The sequence below is a fragment of the Tauraco erythrolophus genome, chromosome 2 (assembly GCF_009769465.1).
Source record: "Tauraco erythrolophus isolate bTauEry1 chromosome 2, bTauEry1.pri, whole genome shotgun sequence".
Classification (NCBI taxonomy): domain Eukaryota; kingdom Metazoa; phylum Chordata; class Aves; order Musophagiformes; family Musophagidae; genus Tauraco; species Tauraco erythrolophus.
The window spans coordinates 50,015,693-50,042,431 of record NC_141466.1 but is presented as its reverse complement, the minus strand read 5'-3'; the positions used below and the strand labels follow the sequence as shown (position 1 = coordinate 50,042,431).

General features: G+C 38.7%; 1 protein-coding gene across 3 annotated transcripts in view; it reads left to right on the top strand.

Annotated features, from left to right (window-relative positions):
• Window positions 1-24,487, top strand: part of FBXO25 (F-box protein 25) — a 32,684-nt gene extending 8,197 nt beyond the window's left edge. Inside the window, exons 2-10 of one of the 3 annotated variants that reach the window (XM_086608350.1) lie at window positions 220-329; window positions 1,672-1,721; window positions 4,783-4,875; window positions 9,148-9,241; window positions 9,982-10,166; window positions 12,213-12,395; window positions 16,458-16,601; window positions 20,625-20,651; window positions 23,457-24,487. In XM_086608350.1, the coding sequence (XP_086464476.1) occupies window positions 220-329; window positions 1,672-1,721; window positions 4,783-4,875; window positions 9,148-9,241; window positions 9,982-10,166; window positions 12,213-12,395; window positions 16,458-16,601; window positions 20,625-20,651; window positions 23,457-23,546 (976 nt within the window). In that variant the 3' untranslated portion in view covers window positions 23,547-24,487. Of the gene's footprint in view, window positions 1-219; window positions 330-1,671; window positions 1,722-4,782; window positions 4,876-9,147; window positions 9,242-9,981; window positions 10,167-12,212; window positions 12,396-16,457; window positions 16,602-20,624; window positions 20,652-23,456 lie in introns of those variants that run through there. The other 2 variants (XM_086608349.1, XM_009977520.2) reach the window with 2 other exon arrangements.
• Window positions 24,488-26,739: the final 2,252 nt, after the last annotated feature.

Sequence of the window (26,739 nt, the reverse complement as noted above, 5' to 3'; positions counted from 1 at the left end):
TTAATCTCTTTGGCATAAAATTCAACTCCACTGGGAAGAACAGAGCAAGACAGCTTCTCTCTTAAAGGAATGTGTTGCTATAGACCATCAGGTGGAGGAACATCATTAAAAATACTTTTTATTTTTCCCCAGCTGGCGGACTTTAATGCAGAGAATTATAAGCTGTATGCATCTTAAATATTTAATCACTGCTATTCTAATTAGATGTGTTTATTTCAGCATCTTGACTGGTGATGAGGAAGATGAAGAAATATACAGTACTGAAGACTGTGAGTTTGCAGCCAAGAAAAGGAAAAAAGATCATTTTAGGAATAACACAGATTCGCAATGTAAGGCTGTTTTTTTATTTATTTTAGAAGATGCTTGTAGGTTCAGCAAAATTTTGTAATAGCTGTTTATTTATACTCATCTATAAAGTAGCCTTCTGAGTTATGTTTACTAATGTATTAGCAACAAATTCTGGTGTCAGAAGTGATACATCTTAATGGAACTGTGACAGTGATCATCTGTTGTATGTTTTCCAAAGATCCAAAGGTAATTCATTTAAGAATAGTAGTTCTTGAATAATAAATGTCTTCTGACACTAACCATTGTTTTGTTTTATGGACTACTTTTAGATAAAATTCTTCTGAATGCTTCTGGAAGCTTCTGCTGCTTTATTTTTGCTTAATTCAAATTCTGATTAGTGATACAGCGCTAGAATTAGTTCATAAGTAAATATATTTTGTCATAATACCTATAGCTCTTGGTAAAGACTTTATCAGTATTGAATTTATTGGGAAAAAAGTCCCCTTTCATAAAAAATTTAAAATATCAGTCATTTTTATCAGCTCTCACTTGTAAAAGATCATCTGTACTTCAGACTGCAAATGTGTATGACAGCAAGTAAACTTATTGAAGTAGAGTAGGTAAAAAAAGGTAAGTTGATAAGCAACTTTTTGGTGCTTCTAATGCTTTGATCTTGAAGTGATCTCCATTATTTGTATATTCCCAAAATTATAACAGAGATGGTCTCGCAGAAAGCTGTGAGCTTCCCCAGGCTTGTCTGGGTGTAAAGTATACAAAAGATTCAAGTGGCTATATGTATGTAATACATATAGCTGGTCAGCACACCAGGCTCCTGAAAGCTGAAGGTCTGCCTAGTTACCTTCATTGGTCTTGTGTAGTTGACTTCCCTGCAGCATTCTGCAGCTAGTTGAACCAAGTGGATGCAGAGCTGGCACCTTTACAGAAGAAAGTACGTTAGACGGGTAGAGTGTTCAGGAACAAAAAGGTTGCTCATTTCTGTACTTTCCTGTGTTAAGTGGTAAGGAGCCTATTGGGTTAAAAAAGATCAGGGGTTTTGTTGGAGAAATTGACTGTTGTTGGCACACAATCAACAAAAGATGTGCTATGTCTGCTAGTTGTGTGCTAACTCTTGTGTTTTGATTTATAAAATTATAAAAAGTTAAACAAAATTATTTTCCTTTATTTTCTTGAAGTACATAACTTCTGAAAATTTGTAATAATCCTTTTCAGCCTTTATAAACTTCCTTCATTAAAACTGTTCTACTGTTTCTCCTGTTTTATGAAGCATTTTATTGAGGATCGTCTGTTTTGTTCAATTTCTTTCTAGAAGGCACTACCTAAAGTGGAAGCCCAAAAATGCTTATATTTTGATTTTTATTTTAGGTTTTTATCGTGAAAAGTGGATTTATGTTCATAAAGAAAGCACCAGGGAAGTAAGTCTTGCATGCTGGGGGTCAATTCCTACAGTCTTTATGTTGCTTAATTGACAAGTAGCATATTAAAAAAAAAAAGACTTTGTGCTGTGTGGTCTTAGGGGTTATATTCAACTCTCTCTTCATTGGCAATATAGTACACCTCCATGTCGTGAGGCCAAGGCAGCCAGCAAAGTGGCTTTCATGTGGGTCAGTGCAGCAGAGATGTGGAAACTTGCAAGGATGGATGTAGTAGTTCTCCACTACTTCTCCAGGCCCATCTGTCTCTATCTGTAACATGTGTCTTTGAACTAAAATTGAAAGTATTTGCAAAACCAGACTAATGTTTCCAAAGAAGATGTAAGCAGACAGCTACCTGATATTTTGGAATCTTGGTGTAAATTTGAATATAAGTAAGTAAAACTTCAGTTTCAAACTTTGCAAAGAGGACCTTTGTATTTCACAAAGTCCAGATGTTTTCAGTTTGGTATATAAACTGGATCGTGCAACTGTAAATGGAACATGAAAGATCTTGAAATGACCTCCTGGAAAGCCGAGAATTAAAATATACATCCCTTGTATGTAGAGATAAACTGTCTTAAAGTTCGAGTTTCATTTCTATGTTGATTCCTATGGTTATCTGGGATGGATGGAACTTGAACACCTGTAAGGATGTCTTTTGTCCACAGTAATGCAAGCCAGGAGAGAGAGAGAGAGAGGAAGGTGAATGTGATGACCCCTAGCCACACAGGCAAAAGTTGGCTTTCCATTTTGGAGCTGAAACCATAAAGAGCACTGTACTCAGGGAGAGCATGGTGTTGTGGAGAGAGCTTATGTAGAGGAGACACTGGACAGCTTCACTTTGCAGGCCAGGGACCCAGGGGCTCTTCTGTATCTGAAGGGTATTACAGAGCCTTTCACCAGATTCATAGCCCTCTTCTCTAGTTTCGTCTTTATCTGTGATAGATGCGGTTACTTACATTGGTCTGCAAAAGTCTCAAGCACCCTCTTCCCTTTGTGCTGTCTCAAATGTAGGATAAGAAGGAAGGGACAACGACAGACTGTCACCAGTAATTATGGTATTTTGAATGGTTGTTAAGTTGAGTTTTTGAACTACATTCAGGCCAAAACACAAATTGCCTAAAATCACTCACTGCTGTCCTTTTCATAGCCTGTGTGTTGGTGGGGTTTTTTTCCCTGCTTGTGCAGAAGTTGGTGTACTGGTGATGTGTGATTTGCTTGGGTGTTTTGTCCACTCAGAGAGTGGACAAAATATTTTGGTGTACCAGTTAGCTTATTCTTGTCACTGCTGTTGTCTTCTAATAGTTGACTGTTCACCTTTCCTGTTTAGAAAAAAAACACAACAAAAAAAACCCCACCACAGACAAACAAAGCAAGGATGGTCAGAACTGATCACTAATATTTTTGAAGTAATTCCTTGCATAAATTCAAAAGCTTAAAGTTAAAAGTTAAGTAGCAGAATGAAAAAGTAGTAAGGAAGAAGCATACTTGAACAAAAAAGTTCAGAACAACAGTTTAGAGTCTCTGTAAATTATGTTTTAGATTAGCTTACTTTTTCCTTACAGGTTATATTCTTTACTTGATTTCAAAATGGCTAAGTCTCACAGCTAGGAAGATTTTTTTTCCAAGTTGGATACTGAATTTTAGGGCAGAATGACAAGAGTTAGGAAGGTATTGATAAGAAGCATCTGAAACATGCTATGGGAGACTGCTGAAAATAAGTCAGTCCAAAACAAGTGCAGGTATATAGCTGAAATGAAGTAGGAGATGCACTTTGAATAATTTTGTCGTGATAGTGCATTGGGAAAGGCTGAGCTGAAGCTTCATAGAAATGTGCTTCCAGCAGTTCAAGGGGTTTCTCATGTTAATATACTTAAGCATGGCCTTGTGATGACCGTTTAGCCAGAGAACAGCCACAATTATTTAAATTTCAACAAAAGTTTTGTGTTAATTCACTGCTGTTAGCCAGCCAAGTTGTACATATTGTGAAGCATGCAGTGCCCTTGGATCTCAGGTATATTAATTGGATGAGCAAGCAGTATGAATTTAGTCTCTAAAGGATGGGCAGTAATTACCACCACTCTGCAGTGAAGAGTTAACTGTCTCCTGTCCCACTGTGTTACATCCAGAGAAAGCTTTCATTGGGTTGCACAAGGGAACGTTAGGTTGTACTGCCATCTTTTCACCATCGCGTAATTCACTGAGGAAGTCTGTCTAGGAATGAACTTCAAATAGTTATTTATCCCCCTTTTCCCTGGGCTGATGAGCCATACTAGCATGCTGCTCTGCAAGTATCTCTCTCACTAGTTGTAGGGTTTTTCTAGCCTCATTATATTTGCTGCAAGGCTGTGTGGCTTTGTGACTCCAAATTTACTCAGCTTGTGTGATCCCATGTCATTTCAGGCTGCCACTACCACCTTAAATAGTTCCACAACAGCCTCTGAAACTTCCATTTTCACCTTAAGACAGCTGTGCAGAAGCAACAAAAGAAAAAAAAAAAATGCAATTTCTCTTGTTCTTGGTACCTAAGAAAAACTGTCCCTAAACTTGTAGCACCCAGAAAATAAATTCTAGATGTTGAGACCATATGTTCTTCCAGTTCCAGGAGCAAGTAGCTTTGTTCTTGCCCTCAAATGTGAACATAAACTCAATCAGGTAATGCTTATGGTTGTAAGCTCAGACTGCTCAAACAAGCTCTACCTTGTGCTGAGGTAAATGGGGAGCGTGATAGCCATGAGGGAGTACCAGCATTGTGGTCATGCAATAGGGGAGTAGGTTCCCAGAACGCTCAGATACCAGTGATTACAGGCTGCATGTTTAGTATGACTTCAAAGGCCTTGCTGTTGAGTAAGGTTGCAGATGTACGTGTTGGTTGCAAACAGCATATCTGGTTTCATTTGTTCTATGAGAAAGTAAATAAATCTTCGGTCCAGATACATTCTATTTCCAGGAAGCATGCTATACATAAGCATCAGTTGCCTGACAGAGTGCTTTTCTGAATGTTTTCCTCAATTTTATCTTTGTTTCTTTCCGTTTAAAGTGTGTTTATTCTTCTTCTCAGAGACATGGCTATTGCACTTTGGGAGAAGCTTTTAACCGCTTAGACTTTTCAAGCGCAATTCAGGACATCAGGAGGTTCAATTACGTGGTCAAAGTAAGCTCTTTATTTTATACGCATATTTTGAAATTGCATTTGCTGATGTGCCTATGTGTACAAAAGAAAGAATTTTGCACTGAACAACTGATGATTTGTGACTGCATAAATATCCTGTTCATGTGCAATTTATACTGCATGAAGCAACTTTAAACTGAGTAACTTTTCTTTGGTGAAAACTTGTTGTATTGCTCTCTGAATGCCTTGAGGAGGATGGCGATGGCCAGTGTGCTATATATTTACAGGGAAACACTGATTGTGGTTTCAGTAATTTCCAGAAGAATATTTATGTGTAAATATTCTGCAGTTTCTGTTTCTTCTGTAGCTTTAAGTCCTGTGATTCATTGCACTCTTTATATTGTTGTTTTTAATTTTTCTCTAGGACAAGATATAAATGCATTTGCCTTTGTTAACATCCCTTAAAACTTGAGACTCCAGCTTTTTCAGTTGTGGGTTTTTTTTGTGTGTCTTCCAGAATGAGTTTTATTGCAAGTTGTCTTTTGCAAATAATGTGGTGACATGGAGTTTATAGAAACAATTATGACATACTAATCTCCTGATTCCTTGCAAGTCCCTGTCTCACTGTGTTAGCTTCTCTGGGTCAGGTCTAGTCTTAAGTTGAGAATTAAGTGCATGAAATCTGTAGGTTCTGGACAGCAGTGCTATCTGTCTATTTTCCAAAAGTACATAAATTGTACTTTAGAGAGCCAGATAATGCCATGCCTTAATTTCCTCGATGCCTAACCAGCTGCCCACTTGGAAGTACCTGTTCTGGGAGATACTGATCTTTGTCTAGACAAGTTGTTTTTTTTGTCAGCTAACTTGAGGTAGTAAAGTGCTTGTCCTAACTCTTAAAGAAGTTAAAAATGTGAGACATATCAGGATTAGAGTTCAGCTCAGTGTTGAGGCTGTTCACAAATAATGTAGTCATTGGAATGTATCCAGAGCTTGAAAAGACACAAATCAAAATTAAATAAACATACCAAGAGAACACCCTTACCACTAGGCTGTGGAGTATTTGGAGAGAAAACACATTCTACCCATCTTTGTGAAGCTGAGACAGTGTATTATACTTCCAGAAAAATAAGAGATGTGAGACCAAAAGAAACAGAGCAAAAAGGATTCACTTCCAGGCTAGTGGTTAGGGTACTTGACTGTTTTATTCCCTTTGCAGATTTTTTTGTTATATGTATGCATTGTGGTTCAGAACATTGCTTTGTAATGCTGTTTTGGGAGCAGAAATGCAAACTTGACCTTTCCCAAGACTTTCCAGCCTTGAACCTGTAGGAAGAAAAAAAGGCATCTAAAAAGGATCAGTTGTGTTTTAAATGGAGTCAACCTTGAGTGCCTCACTTGAATGGTAAATAGGTAGAATGAGTCCAGAACTAGAATTTTACCTGTTTTTTAAGATGCTGCAGTGCCTAAGCTGTGTTGCTCAAAACAGTTGATCAGAACAAAGTGCAAAGTCTAACACAAGCACATTGACCAGTTTCTCTTCTGTTCACCAAAGAATATAAAATGGCTGGTTTAGTTAGCCAGGCTTAAGCTTGTTGAGAAAGGAGGAATACTTTAAAATTCAGAAATTTGGCTTTGTCATGCAAACTGTTACTGGAGTAATGATAGACACTAAGAAATTAGGATGGATTTAGAATAGCAGGCATACTTCCAAAATCCTTTTAACATTCTAGAATTTGTTTGAAATTTTTTAAATTTTAGACTTGTTTTACAATTACAAAAATTTAATTAAATTACCTGCATCAGTTCCTCTGAGGTGATGGAGGCAAACTGACTTTTATCAACATGTACAGAAACCATGCATCTAAGACCTTCAAAGTTCCTGAGCTGCTAATAAATGTAATCAATATGAATGACAGCTGCTCCTCGTTCTGTAGCTGTAGAATTTGTTGACCTGAGAAACATTTGTGGTGGTGTATGTAATAAATTAAAACATCTGTGTGGATGTCAGTAATATATGAAGTTGCAACAGATTTTTAAAAACAATGTTTAATCTGATGTGTCAGGTTTTAAGGCAGTCTGCAACTGAGACCTAATTTAAGAAGCAGGTCATCCCATAAAAATCTGCTTTATACAAGTTCTCATTTACTTCCCTGAGGTTTCTAATGGTGGACATGTTTTGTGTAGGTCTCATCTAATGCAGTGCAGCAGTTCCTATTTCTTCTTCTCTAAGAATTATTCCTAGTTATGCATGAACACAATGATGACTACTTTTGTGTGTTGTTCTGCTTGCTGCATTTAAAATAGCAAGATATAGATCCAGAAGATTTTTTTTGAATGCCAAGCCCTACTGGATAGCTCTTCTTTGATCCCAGACCACCAAGATGATGCTTTTTGATTCTCCAACTAACCAAAAACTTCCCAATCATTGTTAAAAGTTAATATAGATATGTACCCAAGACCTTTTCAGGGCTGCCAGTAGGAGGAGGTATGTTCAGCTGTTTTCCTGTGCTTGTTTGTGCTGTAGTATAATAATAATTTCTTAGCTGTTAAATGTCTGATACATTGAGTTTGATATGGATGGTCTTTTTTCAAGATGTTTCTGTTTGAATAAAGTTGATCCATTTGAAGTTATAGTTTCTAGTAGGCAACGTAAGCACATGGCTGTGCATGTATCAGTAAGACTGAACTCGTGTCAGATCCGTGTAGTCATGCACTTGCTGGAGTTGTCTTAATGCTTGTATATTAACCTTCACTGAAATTGGAATCTTCATTAAAAACAGCCAGATGGATTTTGTTTCTTTGACTTGATCTGTAGTCTGAGTGACATAACTGGATTTTTTTTAAATTAATCAAGAGAAGTGTACATACTTGCTTGGATTGGCAAACTGCCAGAGGCCTCTAGGTGTGCTCTAAATTATTAATCAAACTAAAAGGCTTTGAAAATGCCAAGAAAGAGGTCTTGATATCTAGTCTCAAAAGCTGTATAAATAGATTGCTTGTATTTAAATACATCAGGAGAATTATTTCCTCCTTTCATAGCACATAATGTTTTGTCAGGGATCATGCAGAGAAGCCAGAAGGAACATTATTAAATCAGGGAGTGAACAGGTGTATTCTCTCTTCCTCCAAATGAACATTAATGTTGAGTGCAGTGTCAAATCAGTGTTTTAGAAATGAAGACAAAAAAATCATTTTTGGCAGGCTCAGTCTTTGTTCACCCTCTGTGCCAATAGTTGATGCTGTCCTACAAAGCACGGCTCTGCAGGTTAGTGTTTAGAGTGCTCTGTAGGGGATGCTGCTTTCTGCTCCCTGCTTTCCCTTTCTGATGTGTTGAGAACATTGTTCCGAACTCAGCATTATGAATTGCGATTGTGGAGCTCAGTGCTGCACTTCTAAACACTGCACAGTCATAACATTGAAGCTTCTCTTACATATTCATGCTAAGAGACTGGTTTTTGTTGAAGAGGCAACAGTCCTTATCAGCTACAAAACTGAATCTAAAATGTAAAGGTGTAAAATGGGAGAAGGGCTGCCTCTAGTAGCTCAAGTTTGGCATTCATGTGCAGTGAGACCTTAAGCTATTCTGGTTAACTTCCCCTAGACCTTTCCCACTGTTCTCCCCACTCTTCTGTTCACAGTGGTTCCAGAGAGAAACACATGGACAGTTAAGAGATCCTTACTATATAGTTATGGGGAAGCTAATGATACAGTATGTATTCTGCTCACTATTAAATTTTTGTGGATTCTTCTACCAGGGACCTGAATGTGGGAGTAATAGAGAATTTTTTTTCCCAGTTTAGGTGTAGCATTTCCCTCCATGAGCAGTGCACTAAATCCATCACAGCTTGGTTTGACCAGTAGGATACTTTCACTCAGAATTTGAAAGTCTGGTAGTTGGTATCAGTTCAGAGTGATGTTCCTGGCCACCAAATCTGTCCAAATCTGTTCCTGAACCAACCTGGTTCAGGACCTAGCCACATCAAAGACCATATTTCTATTTGTGAGTCTCCAAACCAGACTCCCTCTCTTTCATGGCATTTTATAAGGACCATATGTCATGTGCTCTACCAGAGATAAACACTGATACTTGTATAGCATTTTGAAAATGTACATCTCTGAGTTATTCATGGGATGCGGGTGGAAATGCCTAAAGCTTTCTGTGTTTCTGTCTTCATTTTCTGAACTTTGTAGTTAATGTTATCATGAAATACAGTTGCAGTGCTTTAGGCTGTTGCGGGTGAATGTATGTACTGAGAGTATTTTAAATCATCCTTTTCTTCTGTCGTTCTTCTAAGTTTTAATTCTTCATCCTAGCTGTTGCAGTTAATTGCAAAATCCCAGTTAACTTCACTGAGTGGTGCAGCGCAGAAGAACTACTTTAACATTTTGGACAAAATTGTGCGGAAGGGTAGGTTTTGTAATCTGCTTGTTCAGATTTATTCGCTGTCACTAACGTATCAGTTGATTTTTTGTTGTTTATTTGTTAGCTTTACTACTGTTTTCACATTGTAAGATAAAGCAATAGCATACTTAATTAGTGAAAGGTTTTATACTTCCAGTTCCACAGTTTCAGTAAATTGTTTTCTCTTGATTAGTGAATCATATCTGTTGAAACAAATTGGTGAAGTTAAATGACAATTAGGTTCTGTTCAGAAACTATTGGTTACTATTAAATTATATTCTTTATGAAGTGTGAAAGCTTTTAGATTAGCAACATGTTTGTTTTTCAGTTTGCATGACATAATGAGATTTAAAGTATGTAACTGCTTTTCTTGTTTATTTAAAAAAAAGCTGTTGCTTAATGTGGATTTTTTTTTTCTTTTATGGTAACCACATTAAATGCAGATGTAATACTATCAGCTTTGAACAAAAGAAATCAGATGTATAACTAGCTGTTTAGTATTAAGTTTATTAAATGCATAGCATGAAATATTACATCAAATTTGCCTATGAAATTGCTAATTATTGATCTTGCACTTACGGAACAGCATTAATGAATGTCATTGTGGGAATTAGGGCAGCTATTTGCACACAAACAGTTGACTTGTAATTGATTCATCTAAAAAAGCATTGATTAGCTTGAGCTAACTATATTAGCTTAGTTAACTCAGTTAACCAAAATTGTATTTGGTTTGTTTTGTTTTCCAGTCATGGAAGACCAATATAACCCACGATTAATCAAAGATCTTCTACAGGATCTGAGTTCTACTCTCTGTATACTGATTAGGGGAGTAGGAAAATCTGTGTTGGTAGGGAACATCAATATTTGGATTTGCCGACTAGAAACTATCCTTCTGTGGCAACAACAGCTAAAAAACCTTCAGATGAACAAGGTATATTATTAAATCATGCTAAAAAAGTAATTGGGGGAAGGGAGGTATCTTGAACATTTTTTTTTGGATGTGTAAGTAAACAAAGTTTCAAATACATCTTAAACAGTTTTACTCGTTCCTTGTTTTTAGAGAAGTAATATGAAATTAATGAAATGGCATCAACTTTCTAATGTTTTAATACCTATCTTCTAATGAGGACTGCTACGGTGTCTGTACTACTGTGTTCTGGTAGAGATATATAGATGTAGTTGTTTTTCTCACCCAAATAAATTGCAGAATGTTTGTCTCTAGATTGTCAGATAGAGGTGAAAAAATACAGATTTTGAATTCCAAAGTAAGTGTTCTGTTACTGAAGAAATACTAATCTAAAAGGAATTTTAGAAGTGGATCAAGAAAACAGAAATAAAATATTGAAGTAGCAATTTTACAGCTTTGTTCATTAGCACAGTTGTGTGTTGTAAAAAAAAAAAGGATAATGCCTTCAGCATCTGCACTCTGATCATGCAACTTTGTTCAAAGCATGTGGTATGCACTGTTCCAGGTTTTTATAGTGGAAACTTCTCATGATAAGCAGGCAGTTTTAAGTATCTGAGCTACTCCTGGAGGAAGAAATGTCACAAGATACTGTGCACTGTAAAGTCATACAACTGTTTCATCTTTTTGCTTACAGCTATGAAATTTTGAAGTTGTCTTTGCTGTGTGTGCCGGGTATCCAAACAGAACAGCTAATTTTGGAATTGAGAGGAGAAATGGGGAACTGAGTCTCAGCAGTTTCATATGCCAAGCAACCACAGCATAGACAGTTTTGAGACATTGCAGTTGCTGTTTGTTTCTTTCCAGCGTGCCACTTCAGCCAACATAAAACAGCTCAGATGGAAATAACTGATGGGAAATATTACATCTGTAATGCTCACATGCTCCTGAGCAGAACGATAGTCCCAGGGATGTTTATAACAGATGACACTATGGGAAGTCTAGTCTATAAGTGAGATGAATGGTCGTGAAATAAGCTGACATAAGTGAGAGCCTGCTCGAGTGCAGCTGCTGTGCTGCCAGGGCCTCGCGACTGGGCGGCTCTGCAAACTGAAGGCGGCAGCTGCCCATGCTCCTTCCCTTGCCAGCTGGGACATCGCCTCCAGCCATGTCATGTTGGGCTGTGTGCCGCCTGGCAGCATGGGCTCCCGATTCAGTCATGTACGAGTTGTGCTGTAGGTTACCCATTAAAGAGAAAGTTCAGCAGAGGTGTATACGCTTCATGAAAACTTTAGCAGTGCTCTCATCCATCACTTCCTGCAAAATTCCTCTTTTACATATGAGGGCAACTATCTTCAGACTTCAGAAACAAACCTGCTCTCTCTGCCTCTGATTTTCATAATCTTTTATTTCATAACGTTAATATTGCTTCTTATCAGTCCTATATTCTGTACTCCAATTGTCTCAAGGCAAATTGACATACACTGTTTCTTAATAAAAACTGAGAAACTGTAGTTATCCTATAAATTATAAATAATTAATTCATATCTTTATTAGGCATGAGGCTTTGAGCAACCTGATCTAGTGGAAAGTGTCCCTGTCTATGGCAGGGAGGCTGGAACTAGATGATCTTTAAGGTCTCTTCCAACCCAAACCATTCTGTGATTCAGGTTAGGGTTCTAGCACGCTCTTCTCAACGGTGACATTGAATATACTGTAATTTTCAAAGATTGTATTATTGAGTTGTTTTCTGAGAATAGAAGTGTTTTAAAATTATTTGAAATTTAAATAAAGAATTTAGAATGTGTTTATTTTAACAGTGGGAAAGCTATAAGTTATAAAGCTACAGTCTATAGCTCCTTCTGTACCTGTAGTCATTTAAGTTTTCAACAACAGGAGTTAGAGTGTAACAGTAGCCAAGTAATGAAAGTATGACAGAATTAACCATAGATATTACTCAATGGTTTTGTACAAATTAAACTAGAACCTGAGGTACCTCTAAAGTTAAGATTCTTATTTGTACTGTATACTGTCAAGTTTTTCTAGTTACATGTCTTTAACTCTTATTTCCAGCAAGTCAACAATGGTCTTACGCTTAGTGATCTCCCTCTGCATATGCTGAATAACATCTTATACAGGTTCTCTGATGGCTGGGACATTATTACTTTGGGTCAAGTGACCCCAACTTTGTACATGCTCAGTGAAGACAGACAGTTGTGGAAAAAACTCTGCCAGTACCATTTTGCGGAAAAGCAGGTAATAAACTCTATAACTTGCATAAACGTGGCCCTTATTAGAATACTGTATTGCAAAGATAATGAAATGTGAACTCACCCTTTTTGAGATAAAAACGTGATGGCATGCAGTAACAGTGAAAATGTTTTCTTTTGCGTGGCTTGGTTCATGCTAAAATTTGTATTCAGCATGTCTGAGTTTAGGATAACTATCAGGCTGTTGCTTTGCATTACTTGAAAAACATCTACTGTAAGATAATTTTCTTAGTACACAATCCGCAACAAGTGTGGTAGAGGATACCTCTAAGGTGTTTCTAATTTTAGTACCTAAAGCAGAATTTGTTTTACTAATCAGGTAGGCAGACTGCTCAAACTTTTAGGCTACATGAACAGTCTGGTGAAGCCAAAATTGGATTTTTGCAAAAAAGAATAAAATAAATGCTTGAGACTTTGAAATTAAGAACGAAAAGAGAAATGGTACTTTTCTGTCATTTCCTCATAAATTGCATTAAAGTAACCTAGGAATGCCTCCAGAACTGTCTTTGTTTTCTGACAGTAATGTATGCTGGAACAAAATCAGACTAGGTGAAAATAAAGGTATGAAAATAAAAGTTACCACGTCAGAACTGGAGGAAGACCTTTAAAAACCTAGTACATTCCAGACTGGAGGAAGTGAAAATACTCATTCTTAAATCTGACAGGTTGAAGTGGTACCATTTGGTTGGTGACTAGTAGATTAATTATTATTAAAACACAAAAGGTAGAAGTGAGGATAATTAACTCATGTGTAGTTCACCCAAATAAGTGGTGAGATGAAAGGTTTTGGAATTAACTTCATGGAGAATACAGACAGACAAAGCCAAACTGAAAAACCCTCCTTCAGAGGCAGCTCAGAAGAATGCAAGGTGAAGTTATGAGGATAAGAAGTTTAAGCCAAAATGAAGAGGTTAGCCTATAGAGGGTGGAAGCGGAGACAGATAGCCTGGGAGGAATACAGAGAAGCTGTACGAGTGACCAGGGATCAGGTGAGGAAGGCTAAAGCCCTGAAGGAATTGAATTTGGCAAGGGATATAAAAAGCAATAAGAAAAGCTTCTATAGGTATGTAGGGGACAAAAGGAAGTCCAAGGAGAATGTAGGCCCCCTCCGGAAGGATACTGGTGCTCTGGTCACCCGCGACATAGAGAAGGCTGAGGTACTCAATGAATTTTTTGCCTCAGTCTTCACTGATAAAGCCTCTTGTCTTACCACCCAAGCTGTGGAAAGAACTAGCAGGGACTGTGAGGATGAACCACCGCCCACTGTACTTGAAGAGCAGGTTCGGGAACATCTGAGGAACTTGAAGGTGCACAAGTCCATGGGACCTGATGAGATCCATCCGCGGGTCCTGAAGGAAATGGCGGATGAAGTTGCCAAGCCACTGGCCATTGTATTTGAGAAGTCGTGGCGGTCTGGCGAGGTCCCCGATGACTGGAAGAGAGGGAACATAACCCCCATTTTTAAAAAGGGGAATAAGGAGGACCCGGGCAACTACAGGCCGGTCAGCCTCACCTCTGTGCCTGGCAAGGTCATGGAGCAGATTCTCCTGGGAACCATGCTAAGGCACATGGAGAGCAAGGAGGCGGTGGGTGACAGCCAACATGGCTTCACCAAAGGCAGATCGTGCCTGACCAACTTGGTGGCCTTTTACGATGGGGTGACAACATTGGTGGACAAGGGTTGACCAACGGATGTCATCTACCTGGACTTGTGCAAAGCTTTTGACACTGTCCCGCACGACATTCTTCTCTCTAAACTAGAGAGGCATGGGTTTGATGGATGGACCACTTGGTGGATAAGGAATTGGCTCAATGGCCGTACTCAGAGAGTAGTGGTCAACGGCTCGATGTCCAAGTGGAGACCGGTCACGAGTGGTGTCCCTCAGGGGTCCGTGTTGGGCCCGGCCCTCTTCAGCATCTTTGTCGGTGACGTGGACAGTGGCATGGAGTGCACCCTCAGCAAGTTCGCCGATGACACCAAGCTGTGTGGTGCCGTTGACACGCTGGAAGGGAGGGATGCCATCCAGAGGGACCTCGACAGGCTGGAGAGGTGGGCCCGTAGCAACCTCATGAAATTTAACCAGGCCAAGTGCAAGGTCCTACATCTGGGTCATGGCAATCCCAGGCACAAATACAGACTGGGCGGAGAATGGATCGTGAGCAGCCCTGAGGAGAAGGACTTGGGAGTACTGGTGGACGAGAAGCTCAATATGAGCCGGCAATGTGCTCTTGCGGCCCAGAAGGCCAACCACATCCTGGGCTGCATCAAGAGGAGTGTGGCCAGCAGGTCAAGGGAGGTGATTCTCCCCCTCTACTCTACCCTCGTGAGACCTCACTTGGAGTATTGCGTCCAGTTCTGGAGTCCCCAACATAAGAAGGACATGGACCAGTTGGAGAGGGTCCAGAGGAGGGCCACGAAGATGATAAGAGGGCTGGAGCACCTTTCCTATGAGGACAGGCTGAAAGAGTTGGGGCTGTTCAGCCTGGAGAAGAGGAGGCTCCGGGGTGACCTTATAGCGGTCTTCCAGTACCTCAAGGGGGCCTACAAGAAAGATGGGGAGAGGCTGTTCAGGAGGGCCAGTTGTGATAGGACAAGGGGTAATGGTTTTAAAATAGAGGGAGGTAGATTCAGGTTGGATATTAGGAAAAAATTTTTTACCATGAGAGTTGTAGAACACTGGAACAGGTTGCCCAGAGAGGTGGTGGATGCTCCATCCCTGGAGACGTTCAAGGCCCGGTTGGATGAGGCCCTGAGCAACCTGATCTAGTTGGAGATATCCCTGTTCCTTGCAGGGGGGTTGGACTAGATGACCTTTGAAGGTCCCTTCCAGCCCTAACGATTCTATGATTCTAAGCTCAATGTAGCAATTGAATGGATTTTGAGGCTAGGTGAGGTAAGCTCTACTGAGCAGTGACAAAACTGGTTGGAGTGGAAGCTGTTACACTAAGGTAAAGCTGGGAAAAAGATCGTTTAATCATTTCAGTAGAATTTGCTAGCCTGTGCCTTATAAAGGACACTTCTACACAGTGTTTCCAATGCATTGCTAAATGTTCACGTTCAATTTCTTATCAGGCTATTAATGATAGAAATCTAATGATTTTATTTATTTTTCCAATATCAAATTCTGCTTTTTCTGTTTAAAACTGTACTACTACCTTAATAAGCTGCAGAGTCATGTTAGGTTGTTTTTCCTGTCCTCTGCAGGATGTTTGTTTGAACCATTGAAACAACCACAAAAACATACTTGATATCTGAAGAGCACTTTTGGAAAAAACAAGATCTCTGTACAGGGAAGCTATTATGAAATGGAGTGAAGTGTAGCTGAAGTCACAAAGGCAGTGACACTCTCCCCATCTAGTAGTCGTCTTCTGAATGAAGCAAGCCCTTAATGCATTAGCATTAATCCACGCTGAGTGGAATAAGAAGCCTTTTACAAATACATACATAATAAACCTTGGCTGTGCATTAAGCTGGGGAGAAATAGCCATTGTGCATCAGCTAATCCTTACATGCAGATTATGTCCTCAAGAATTATGTGAATCACTGATTATTGCTGTCCTTCTAGAAAGATCATAAGTAAACATGAAAAGTAATCATGTATCTGCTTTTTAAATGAAAGAACATTATTTAAATCCATAGTTACTGTCTTAACAGAAAAATGCTATTTGTAAGGCACAATAATTTTTTAATCTCATTCCTCTTTTTTTAATTATATAATTACTTATGGCTCTAAATATTGCTTTTGTTAAATGGTTATTGACTGTAATTAGAATCATTTCAAGACAGTGGAGTTAGATCAGTTGTGTATGGCCTACTTTTCTTGGCGAATATGCGCTCTCCTATTTTTAGTGTTTTACCTTCCATTTTTTTTCAATGGCTAGCTTGCTCTCACTGCTTTTCAGAGATGTATGATGTCAGATTATTGACTTCAGAGAATTCCAGTTACAAAACTTCATTTTAACTACTTCTCCCCCCTCCGCCCAGTCCTTTACCTGATTTGACTAGTTCTTTAATAATTTTAAAGGAAGATATTAATTTTATGTCCAGTTTTGTAGGCATTTGATTCCATCAGAGAAGGGTCACATTGACTGGAAGCTGATGTACTTTGCACTTCAGAAATATTATCCAATAAAGGAACAGTACGGGGACACCTTGCATTTCTGTCGACACTGTAGTATTCTGTTTTGGAAGGTAAGAGCTTTGAAATAGATAATCAGAAATAAGTTCAAACACAGCTACTGGTGATAATCTGAAAGGAAAGACAGTAAAATCATCTTGTCAGCTTTCTTATGTGAAATGTGATTGGACAACTAATATCTAACTTTTAAATAATATATGAAACTTATATATAAAAATCAGTATTAAATTCCAAAGTTGTTCTTTATCTAGCATTCACATCTCTTGATATCCGTTAACCTCAATACTAAGAATTGCAAGGAAAAGTGCTATATGCAAAGAGTTGCACTCTGTCTTGTATCTCTTTAATCTTTGGCAAAGTTGTTAGGAGTTTGTATGGAGTTAGCCATGTTATGCATCGGTTTTCTAATGACGGCGTGGCAATCAGTACGTCTCCAGTGAGAACTTGTTATTATAGTACTCCTTACCACATTGGTGTAAAATTCTGTTTTTTTTATAGTCTTGCTTCTGTCCCGTATGAAGCTTGGAGGAGTGTTTGAAACTTCATTCAAAATGCGTTTTATGTTGATTTTGATGATTACCATGAAGCATATTCTGTATTACAGGATTATTTTAATTTCTGTAGGACATTTTCACATTTAACTTATGTGTGAACATAGTCCTGCTTTTGCTTTGTGTTGCGCCATAATCTAGCCTTCTAGTTAGTGAGACTTCTTTAATTTTGCAGCTCGAAGACCAGGTATGGGTAGTGCTAAGTAGACAGCAAAAAATAAGAAATGTTTCAGAAATCTTGGAAAATACTTATATTCTATTTAACAGAAATGAGTTGCTCTTGTATCATCTAAGAGGAGTTGCCTGTCAGTGTCAGGCTTTTTTATTTTTCATAGAAAAAACTAGGCTGTTTAACAGAATAAGCTAGCTTTCATAAAGCAGCATGTTACTGAATGATGTTATCTTGAAGTTGAGTATTCATGATATCCCAGGAGCTCTTCCAGGTACTAATATGTTTTGCTAAATTATTAGTAGGGAAGCAGGTAGTCAGAATTAGCATCTGCTGTGAAACTTGCTGAAGAACCTGTGTCAAGAATGACATTACAGTGGAATTAGTCTTTTTCATATTGCTTAGTATGTAGGGTAAAGTTTTCTCTTTGAAAGTGGAAATTTTAAAGGTAGGCACACAGGATGCATGCAAGCGAGTATTTTAGGTATCAGATTTGTTTGGATTGTCTGGCTTTGCTGTGTAAAGAGTTAATGCTTTCTACAGTAAATTGTCTCATTCTGATCTTGGTATAAATGAAAGTGTAGCACTTTTAATATGAGGAATGACTAAAATGTGTTTGGAGTTAAATGTTTAACTTCAGAAATAATGTGTGACAGTCAGAGGCAGTGAACCTGTACAGGCAGATGTCTTGTTACCTTGAATAGTCCAATCTACTACTGGAATAATAGCACTCATTTTGTGGTGTCACGTTTTAATGAAACACAACACAGTAAGTGGTAAAGGTACTGTGTTTGGATTGATGAGCAGTACCTACTAGGTCACCGTTCCTCATCCTGAGGACTGCTTCATCCCGGAGATTTGGGCAGGTCTTGAAGTGATGATGTGGTTGTGGATTAATTACATACTTCTGCACTACAAGTCTGTAGCAGGTGCTTGGGACTGGCTGTTTTAACAAGAGCAGAGTCAGCAGGTTGAGGAAAGTGATTATCCCTTTTCTCTTGGCACCCATCTGGAATACTGCATCCAGCCAGAGATCCCCAATACAAAAAAGATACTGATAAACTGGATGGAGTTCAGGTGAGGGTCAAATAATCAGGGAGGCTTGAGGACTTGCCTTGTGGGCTTTGAAGACTTGCCCTGTGAGGAGAGGCTGGAGAAGACTGCTTCAGAGGAACCCAAGAGCCTGCTCTGAGGACAACCAAGCAAGGAAACAGTTTGACCACAGAAGTTGCACAGTTTCCATCCTTTGTTTTCAAGACCTGACCAGATAAAGCTCAGAACAACCTGGTCTGATCTCATAGCTTACACTGCTTTGAGCAGAAACTAGTCTAGAGACCTCCTGAGGTGCCCCCCAACCTGAACATTCTGCAAACCTGCATTGCAGTTTTCCTTCTCTAGGTCTTGGAATCTAAGCCTTGTCCCTGTCTTAAAATAAGTGTTTGATCAGGCTGAAATGGACTGTTAAACAAATTGATTTCTGCACAATTGGCACCCTTAATGGCAGGGACAGGAAGAAATTAATCAGTGGTCTGAAAAACAGTCCCTCTGTTTACAGGGCAATGTGAGTCAAGTTGTGCTAGTCACTCAGCGTTATCTGGGGGAAAAGTAGTTCTGCTTTTTCAGATGCTTTTATCTATATCCTTTCCCAAGGTTTCTGAAGAGAGACGAGAAACAAAGCAGGGGCAGTGGAACAGGAGGTACTTTATTTACTCTAGAAGAAATCTGTGCTAGGTGAAAATATTTCTTAATCGGAAAGAACTTCTATCAGGCTTTAAAAATCCATTCAAGCTTTAGTATCATACTTGATTAGACAGATGATTCAATATGCATATGAGTGGTTGACAAATAGTTGTGTCTATAATGTACAGATTTTTGTTCTCAGCTGAAGCTTTTACTCTGCCTTGTTCCATTGGGCACATATCAAAAAACCTCATAAACCATCAAAAAGAAACTTTGAAAGAGATCACAGCTACTTTGCAGAGGAAAAGTAGCAAGTGTGTGAATCTTGAAACAAATGTAAGCACTGGATTCTTCAGACAGGCCGCTTTTGCTTTCAAGGGCATTCAGAAGAACTTCAGGCAGTGAGCTGAACACTTCTAGGTATTGCACCTTTTTTTTCCCCCCCTTCATTCAAGAACAAAGCAAAACATTGGAATAGTTGCAGCAGAAAAAGTACTTAAGTGATCAGGGGATGAAGATGACTAGCAGAGGTTAATTTCTTTTAAATTCGCAGTGTTAAATCTAATAAGGAATGTGACTGCACTCCTGTAGATTCTTCTCAGAGACAGAGAAGGGAATAAACATGGCACTACTCGGGGAGATCACTTAGGCTAAGGGACAGCCTTGATGCAAGTAAGTTGTAAGAACTAGTTGTGGGTAAGCTTACGCTGAGAGTTAAGAGTTTCTAAGAAGCAAAGCAGTAAGGTTTTGAAATAGCCACAAAGCACTGGCCTAGCTAGTGATGAGAAGAATTTTCATCAGTTTATGAAATTGATAATATAATGTCATGCTGGCAACATGAGGGCTACCCACAGAAAACTTTAGTCCTGCATTTTGTGTGCTTTTAAAGAAGGCCTTGGATGTGGAGGGGCTGATGGCTACTGAATTGAATTAGCAAACAGTTGAAGCAGGGAAATGACTTTTCACTTTTTGGTATGCTGTATAGTAATCTTAGTGTTAACTTGCAAGAAGTCTTTAAGAGCTTTCAAGAGCATTTGTATTCCTGTATTTGTTTAAAACCTGTGACCATAGTAATGTTAAAAATGATAAGAAGGAAACTCCTAAATTGGTTGCAGGACGTACAGTGATATAATAGAAAATCTTGCACTCTGCTGTGCTACGGGAGGGAATGACTATGAGACTCTTCACATCCAGTGACTGTCTTTGAAAAGTGACTTGATTTGTCCACAATGAAAATGAGCCAAATATGTAATTTCAGTAGTGTAAGTGTCATGACAGACTAATTACTGACCGATGCCTCTTTGAATGCTTTTTATGTACACTGTTTCTTCTTTCCCACTAGGTGACATGTCAATTGTGGGCAATTCTTTTATTTTCTTAGCCTTGGAGCACATTTCAGTTATCTCCAAGATGGCCATAGAAATACCTTTTCTTCTTTCAATAGCCAGGGCTTTATGTAGAATAGTGTAATTGTTTTGTGTGAGTGATACACTTCACACTTGGTTTTAGTCATCTTGGGGCTTGTGCTGGTTTGGTTCTCCAGCTGCTTGTGATTTGCCACAAGAATAAAAGACTATTTTTCTAAATGGCACATGAACCTGAGCTTCAATAAACCTTAACTCTGCTTCTTTTACTTTACGGCTCTCCTTCCTGCTTCCTTCTTCACGATCTCAAAGGACTACCACCTTGCTTTGTTACTCAAGGTATTTCCTGTGTGTCTAATCTGTTCTTGTTGCTGACTGTTCTGTGCTGTCAAAGTGAATAACGTGTTCGTTTCTAATTGTTTGATACTCTGTTTTGATTCTGTTTCCCCACATCCATTTAGCAGCAGGAATACTTTGTTTCTTATTTCCCTATTAGAGAAGGTAGTGGTGGCTTTCCATCTCAGTTTTTCATCAGATTTGGTTTTTATTGTTGCCATATTCCCTGTTAATGCCATTTTAAACTAGGGACCGTAATTCAACTTGTACTGAACATAGGTGCATGGTGTCAGTTAGATCAGTGAGAGTCACCAAGAAATAGGATTCTCTGTACTCAGTGTTAGAAACTGTTTCTGCACTCCCTGATGTATTCAAGTCAGTACTTAAATCTGAAAACAGTTAACATGAACCTGAGATAACTTTCTTTAATGCAAATGTACTAAAATTTATTTTACTCCACTTGTAATGCTGTAGTCACACATGCTTTTATGAAAGAGTCTCTGAAAAGAAATTCCCAAAACAGGCTGCATATGAGTTGAGAGAGTGAGGGGAAGCAATTATAATGTTGTTTTCTAAATGAAGAAATGGTGGAAATAGTTATACACAAAAGGACTGTAGCTCCAAAGTTATTATAGGAGCTTCTTAATTTCCAGTTGATAAAATTTCAGGAGGAAAACCATTACATTTGCCAGTAAACACTCCTCCTGGTGAATTCTCTTGTTAATTTAAAAGAATTCTGTATTTGCTTAAAGTAGCTACATTGAAAATAAATATGATTTGAACACTATTTATTAAATGTAGTTTCAAGGGAAATACGTTTTTCTTGGAAGGAGGAATGCTCATAATTACAGGAAAGTTATGATGCATCTTTTTAGTCCTCATAACTTATTTTCCCTGTAAAATTGCTGTTTCTGTTGTTTTTAATAACTAAAAATCCTGAGAACTGATCTTACTGAGATTTTTATTGGACCAGTAATCCCTGACTGAGCAAGGCTTTCAAAAGCATTTTTATGATGATGTGCAGAGCAAAGCAGATAGCATGTTACAAATTCTGTCTAAAATAGTGAGGAGTATAAATAAGCACTAAAAAGGGATAAACTCTAGCTTGTTTCCTAGAATCCTAGTTCTGATGGTTTTTTTTCCTGGAGATGGAGAGTAATGACAAGACATTGACATGGCAATGGGTAGAGAAGATGATAGTTCATTAGCAACTACCTTTGAGAGTGTGTTCTGCCATGGTGCATCTCTTCCTTGCAAATGTCATCTCAAGATGAAGCTGTTTGGTTTAACACTTCCAGTCTTAGTCTTCTGTTTTCTCATCTGCAACATCCCCAAATAAGCAGTTCTACCTGGGGCCTGATCTCTTTGTCTGTTCTCTTTTTTTGTTTGTTTTTCCCTCTGTGTGTCATGAATGTAACAGCTGGTTCTCAGATGATGTTAAAGCAATTATTGAAAAAATGTGGGAGGATGAGGAGGTGATACCACATAATATTTTCATGTAGTATCTATAGACTTAATAGAAAAACACAAATAAGATATCTACAGAGTAACAATTTTCATTGGAAAGGTTGAGTAGTACTTAGGATGTATTTTGTCTAGTGCACTGTGGTACTGCAAAGACTTCGGAAGGGCATGTGGCATCTTCTGACACACTTTCCTTATGTAAGTTTTCCAAGTGAGGAGAAAAAAAAAATCACTTACAGATTCTTTCATTCTATTAACTGAATTGCATGTAACTTCATTTTCCATGGAAACAAAAGAAATGAAGACTGAAGTGGTTTGTGATCTACCTACCATGTATTTACTCCAGTTTTCTTGCCCCACATGACTTCATCAACACTGGTGGAAAAGGGAAAGAAACCCCTTAAAACCTGGGCAGGACATTTTCTGAGGTTTCAACATTGTTGGCTGAGGTGTTTAACTTCTCCATTGAACTGTCTGGGACCACCTTCCCATTACCCCTGTACCATTTCCTTCCTTTAGAGGGTTCTAATACGGTGCAAAACTGAACTTTTCATTTGATGAGGAATTTGAATCTTAAATAATCAGACAGTTGTGCTGAGTTGAAGTTTCTGTAATAGTAAAGAAAGCACTGCAGGCTTAGTGGATTTGTAATGACAAAGCCTTTCCATCCTGTCTTCTATATATATTCCTGATTTGCCTGGGTGCTAACTTCTGTTTGAAGGCAATGCTTTCAGGCAGGGAAAAGCTAGGAGTGAGAGGAGAAAAAGATGGCAGGGGGGAGGAGGGAGAAAAACAAGCAAGGTGGAAGAACTTTTCTGACTGGGACTTCAAACATGCTGTTCAGGATTTTTTGGCAAGTGTTTGCTGCCCTTCACTTTGAAAGCAAGGAGCTCATTTTCCCCCTTGAAGTAGTAGTTGATTTCAGTTATTCATTAAACAGATAATTTAAGTTCAACAAAGCAGTTGTTTGTGGGGGTTTTGTGTGGTTTTTTTTTTTAATTACACTTACCAAAAAATAATGGATAAGGAATGTGAAACCTTTTTCAAGAGCCTCTGACTCAGGTTCTGGTTTTGGTAGGAGAGGGGTTGGGTGTTTTTCTGAAATCTGAAGCTACCCTGTACTACCAGTCAAACCGGAAAGGCCTATTTTCTTAAAAACAATCTAAAACCATTGAAGAAAAATATGGTGAATTCTTAAAAAGAGCAAGTTCCTGTCAGTTTTACAGTGCAAGTAGTTGCATGTGCCTATATGTGCATTTTTGTCTTTTTTTTTAATTGAGGGCGGAGGGAGATTGTTGGTATGGAAAGATAACTTAATTATTTTTTTTCTGCTTCATTTTGCAGGATACAGGGCACCCCTGCACAGCAAGTGATCCAAACACCTGCCTCATGCCAGTATCTCCTCAGCATTTCATTGATCTCTTCAAATTTTGAGATGTTCCGTAGCTGTTTTCCTGTGTTTGTGGCCATTTTTGTGAAGAATCAGGCAGAATACATTATGATTTTTGTGCAATATATTTAAGTGTAATGTTTTGTTGTAGTTTAAAAAAAAGATGAGGGAAATTTATCAGACATGTTTAGTTGGTGTATTGTTTTTGTGCAGAAAAGAGCTGAGGAGAAGGAGACACATTAAGAAAACTCCTTTATCAGGAAATCTGCAGTGGACTTCTTTTTCAAGTCCAAGAAAGACCATTTTAATCTCAACTTTAAATCCATTCTTTTGACGCCTTAATAGTTGGCTAAAATTATGTGGGGGAGTTTTGAAAATGTCATGGAAGAGTCAAACTTCTCTTACAGGGACCAAAGGAGGAGCTTTTTTGTTAGTCCTTCTTTCTTTAAGCCACAGTTTTCAAAACACCTCCATGTAATTTGCACTGTTATAACGAATAGGCCAATATTCTCTTGGACTCTTAACACATCAGTTACCAAGGTGGCATTAATCAGTGTGAGCTGGTGAATAAAATATAGCTGTGGTGAACCTATGAATGAAACCAACCAATCTTTGTACATACATTATGCAAAAATATTTATTTTTCTTAAGGACTTTATTAAACATATAACCTATCTCAGCACATCCTGCATAACTCAAGAGACAGATCTGGGGCTACTGGAAAGTGATTTTTTTTTTTGATGGTAGCTACAGCCTTCATTTATACTGTTTGGTATGTCTACAAATGCAACTGCATTAATTCATCTTCTAAGAAGAAGACATTGACATTTATTGAGAATGGAGTTGCTTGTTTCTAGACTGGTACAGTGGCAGGACATTGTACAACCAACTGAGGTTCTATCCTGACAAGTCTTCACAAGCTGTGGGGAACACTGAAAGTCAGTCAGAGCTGAAGCACCTTCTGCCAAGTTAATCAGATGATAAATTCTCCAGGAAGCTATTTTCTTCTATCTTGTAGAACAAAATAAATTGCTTGGCTTAGGCAGGTAAAGGAAAATTAGAGAAGTCTTGGGTTTGTCAATGAAATATAACAATGTTATGTACAGAAAAAATAAATCATATACTATATTCTGCACTTGGTTGTTCTGAATCTAGTTTTGTACAGTGTAATAAATCATGGTTTTATCTATTATTCCTAGAAATCTTATGCATAGAGATGAATCCATTTGAATTTTATCTTTCTGTAGCCTCTTTTTTGTAGCAATTGGTAATGGAATGAGAAGCATACAAGCAGTCCAAGTGCCTTTGCTTTTCAGTAATTGGTTGTATTAACATTTTTTTAATAGAGTATCTGGACTGTTAATGGGCTGCACAGGAAGAGGAAAATATTATTTTCCTTGAGAGGGTTTTATTTGCTTTAACTTAAGTTTCAGTGTTATACCAACCTTATCTATTGGATTTGCTGACAGGTGGATTTTTCAGTATAGAGTTTTGTGGGGTTTTTTGTCTTCCTTTTAATTAAGGTGTCTGCCATGGTAATGATCAGGTGTGGAGCCAATGACATCCATTCTTATTCCTGCTCATTCAGAGTGTTGCTGCAAGCCTCACTTTGCTAGCCTAAGCACTGCCGTAGCCACTGGATTTAAGGAACCAGCAGCTCTTTAACAAGGATTTGCACTCTGTATTTAACTAAGGTAATGGTTGCAGACTTGCTTTCCTGTCTGCCTGACCTGGGTAACCTTGGCCATGGTTGATGGCTGGCATCCATTTATCACTTCTTTAACATGGTTACAATTTTGCTACCCTTTGTGAAACTTCCTGTAAACATCTACATGAATGTTACCTGCTTTCTCTGAGAACTTTAAAGAAAGGTTCTGAAATCAGCGTTTGGTTTAGTACGGTGCTGAGCTCTTCTCCCCTGGTGCTGACTGAAGGCCTCTGATCAGGGACTGCAAGGAACCATCCCTCCTGCAGGTATGCAGGCAGAACATGAGCTCTTAAGGGACACACTGTTACCTGGGAAACTGTCTGTTACTGAAGATGCAGACAGTGTGAGAATCAGGAAAAGGTATTAAGAAAGCTGAGAGGGACTGCCCTGGCCTCTAAATTGAGGAGGCAGAGAGGTGACTTAAAATGGCTTATGAGAAGTAAAAAGTTTTGGAAAAATCAGTACCTGTTTGCATCATTCCTGTGCTTTCAGCTGCACGGCTCAAGTCCAACCCCTTGAAAGACTCTGGAATGTAATTCCCAACTCCTGTGAGTTCAGTAGGATGAAGGTTACTGTTAGAGTTTATAATGTCTGTACCCAGAGACATGACAGGGAAGTGGATTCAGAAGGTGGCAGAGGTGAGTGTGCCACTAAAACTGGGTTTCTGTTGATTCTAGTGAATATATTTCTTAGGCTGGGCAAATAGCAGAGCTTGATTAAAAGGGACTACATGGTGTGACATCACTGGATGCGTAAGAAGATAGCTTTTTGCTTAGGTGACATAAGTCTAAGGCCGTGATTTTGATCAACAAGGGTCTGTGTTGTAGTTTGGTGTGTGTTTTTTTTTTTTAATCTCTTCATGAGACAGAAAGGGGAGAGGATTTCACCTTCAGGCTAATGATCTTGTCACTACCTCACCTGTAGTAGAGAAGGTATTTTGACAACCTGAATTAACCCTATTGCCCTTTACACCAGTTCCTCAGTTCCTACTCATGTAACCTAAAGTGTGGTAACCCATGAGAAGGGTTGTGCCTTAAAGCAAAACCTCTGCTCCTCGGCCTCCTGCGTGTGGGCTGTCATGTGCCAAGAGAGGCAGGTGCTCCCCCCTGCAGCAGGCAGTGTGCCTTGAAAGGTGTACCAAAGCTCCACAGCTTGCTTTTGCTCCACAGCTTTTGCCTCAAGACCTGGATCTGTCTCTGTATAGGTTTTGCAGTGGCAATAATAGGAAACCATGTTCCAGCTGTGGCCCCTGCATGATCACAGTCTCAGGTGATTTGATTTTATGGAATTCTAGTCCTGAAAAACAACACTGATCCAAAGACAATCAAGACAGTTTCTGCCACAGTCCACAAGGAGCTTGAAATCACAGTTTTGAAAAATAGGATCTTCCTTCCACCTCCCTGACTGCCCTCCCCCTCCCCCCCAGTCATTAGCTCAAAAACCCATTGCTGGGAGACTCCAGACCTGTTGGATTACATTCTCTTCCAACATTTTTGTTCTCCTGTTTCTGGGAAAAGACACTCTGACTG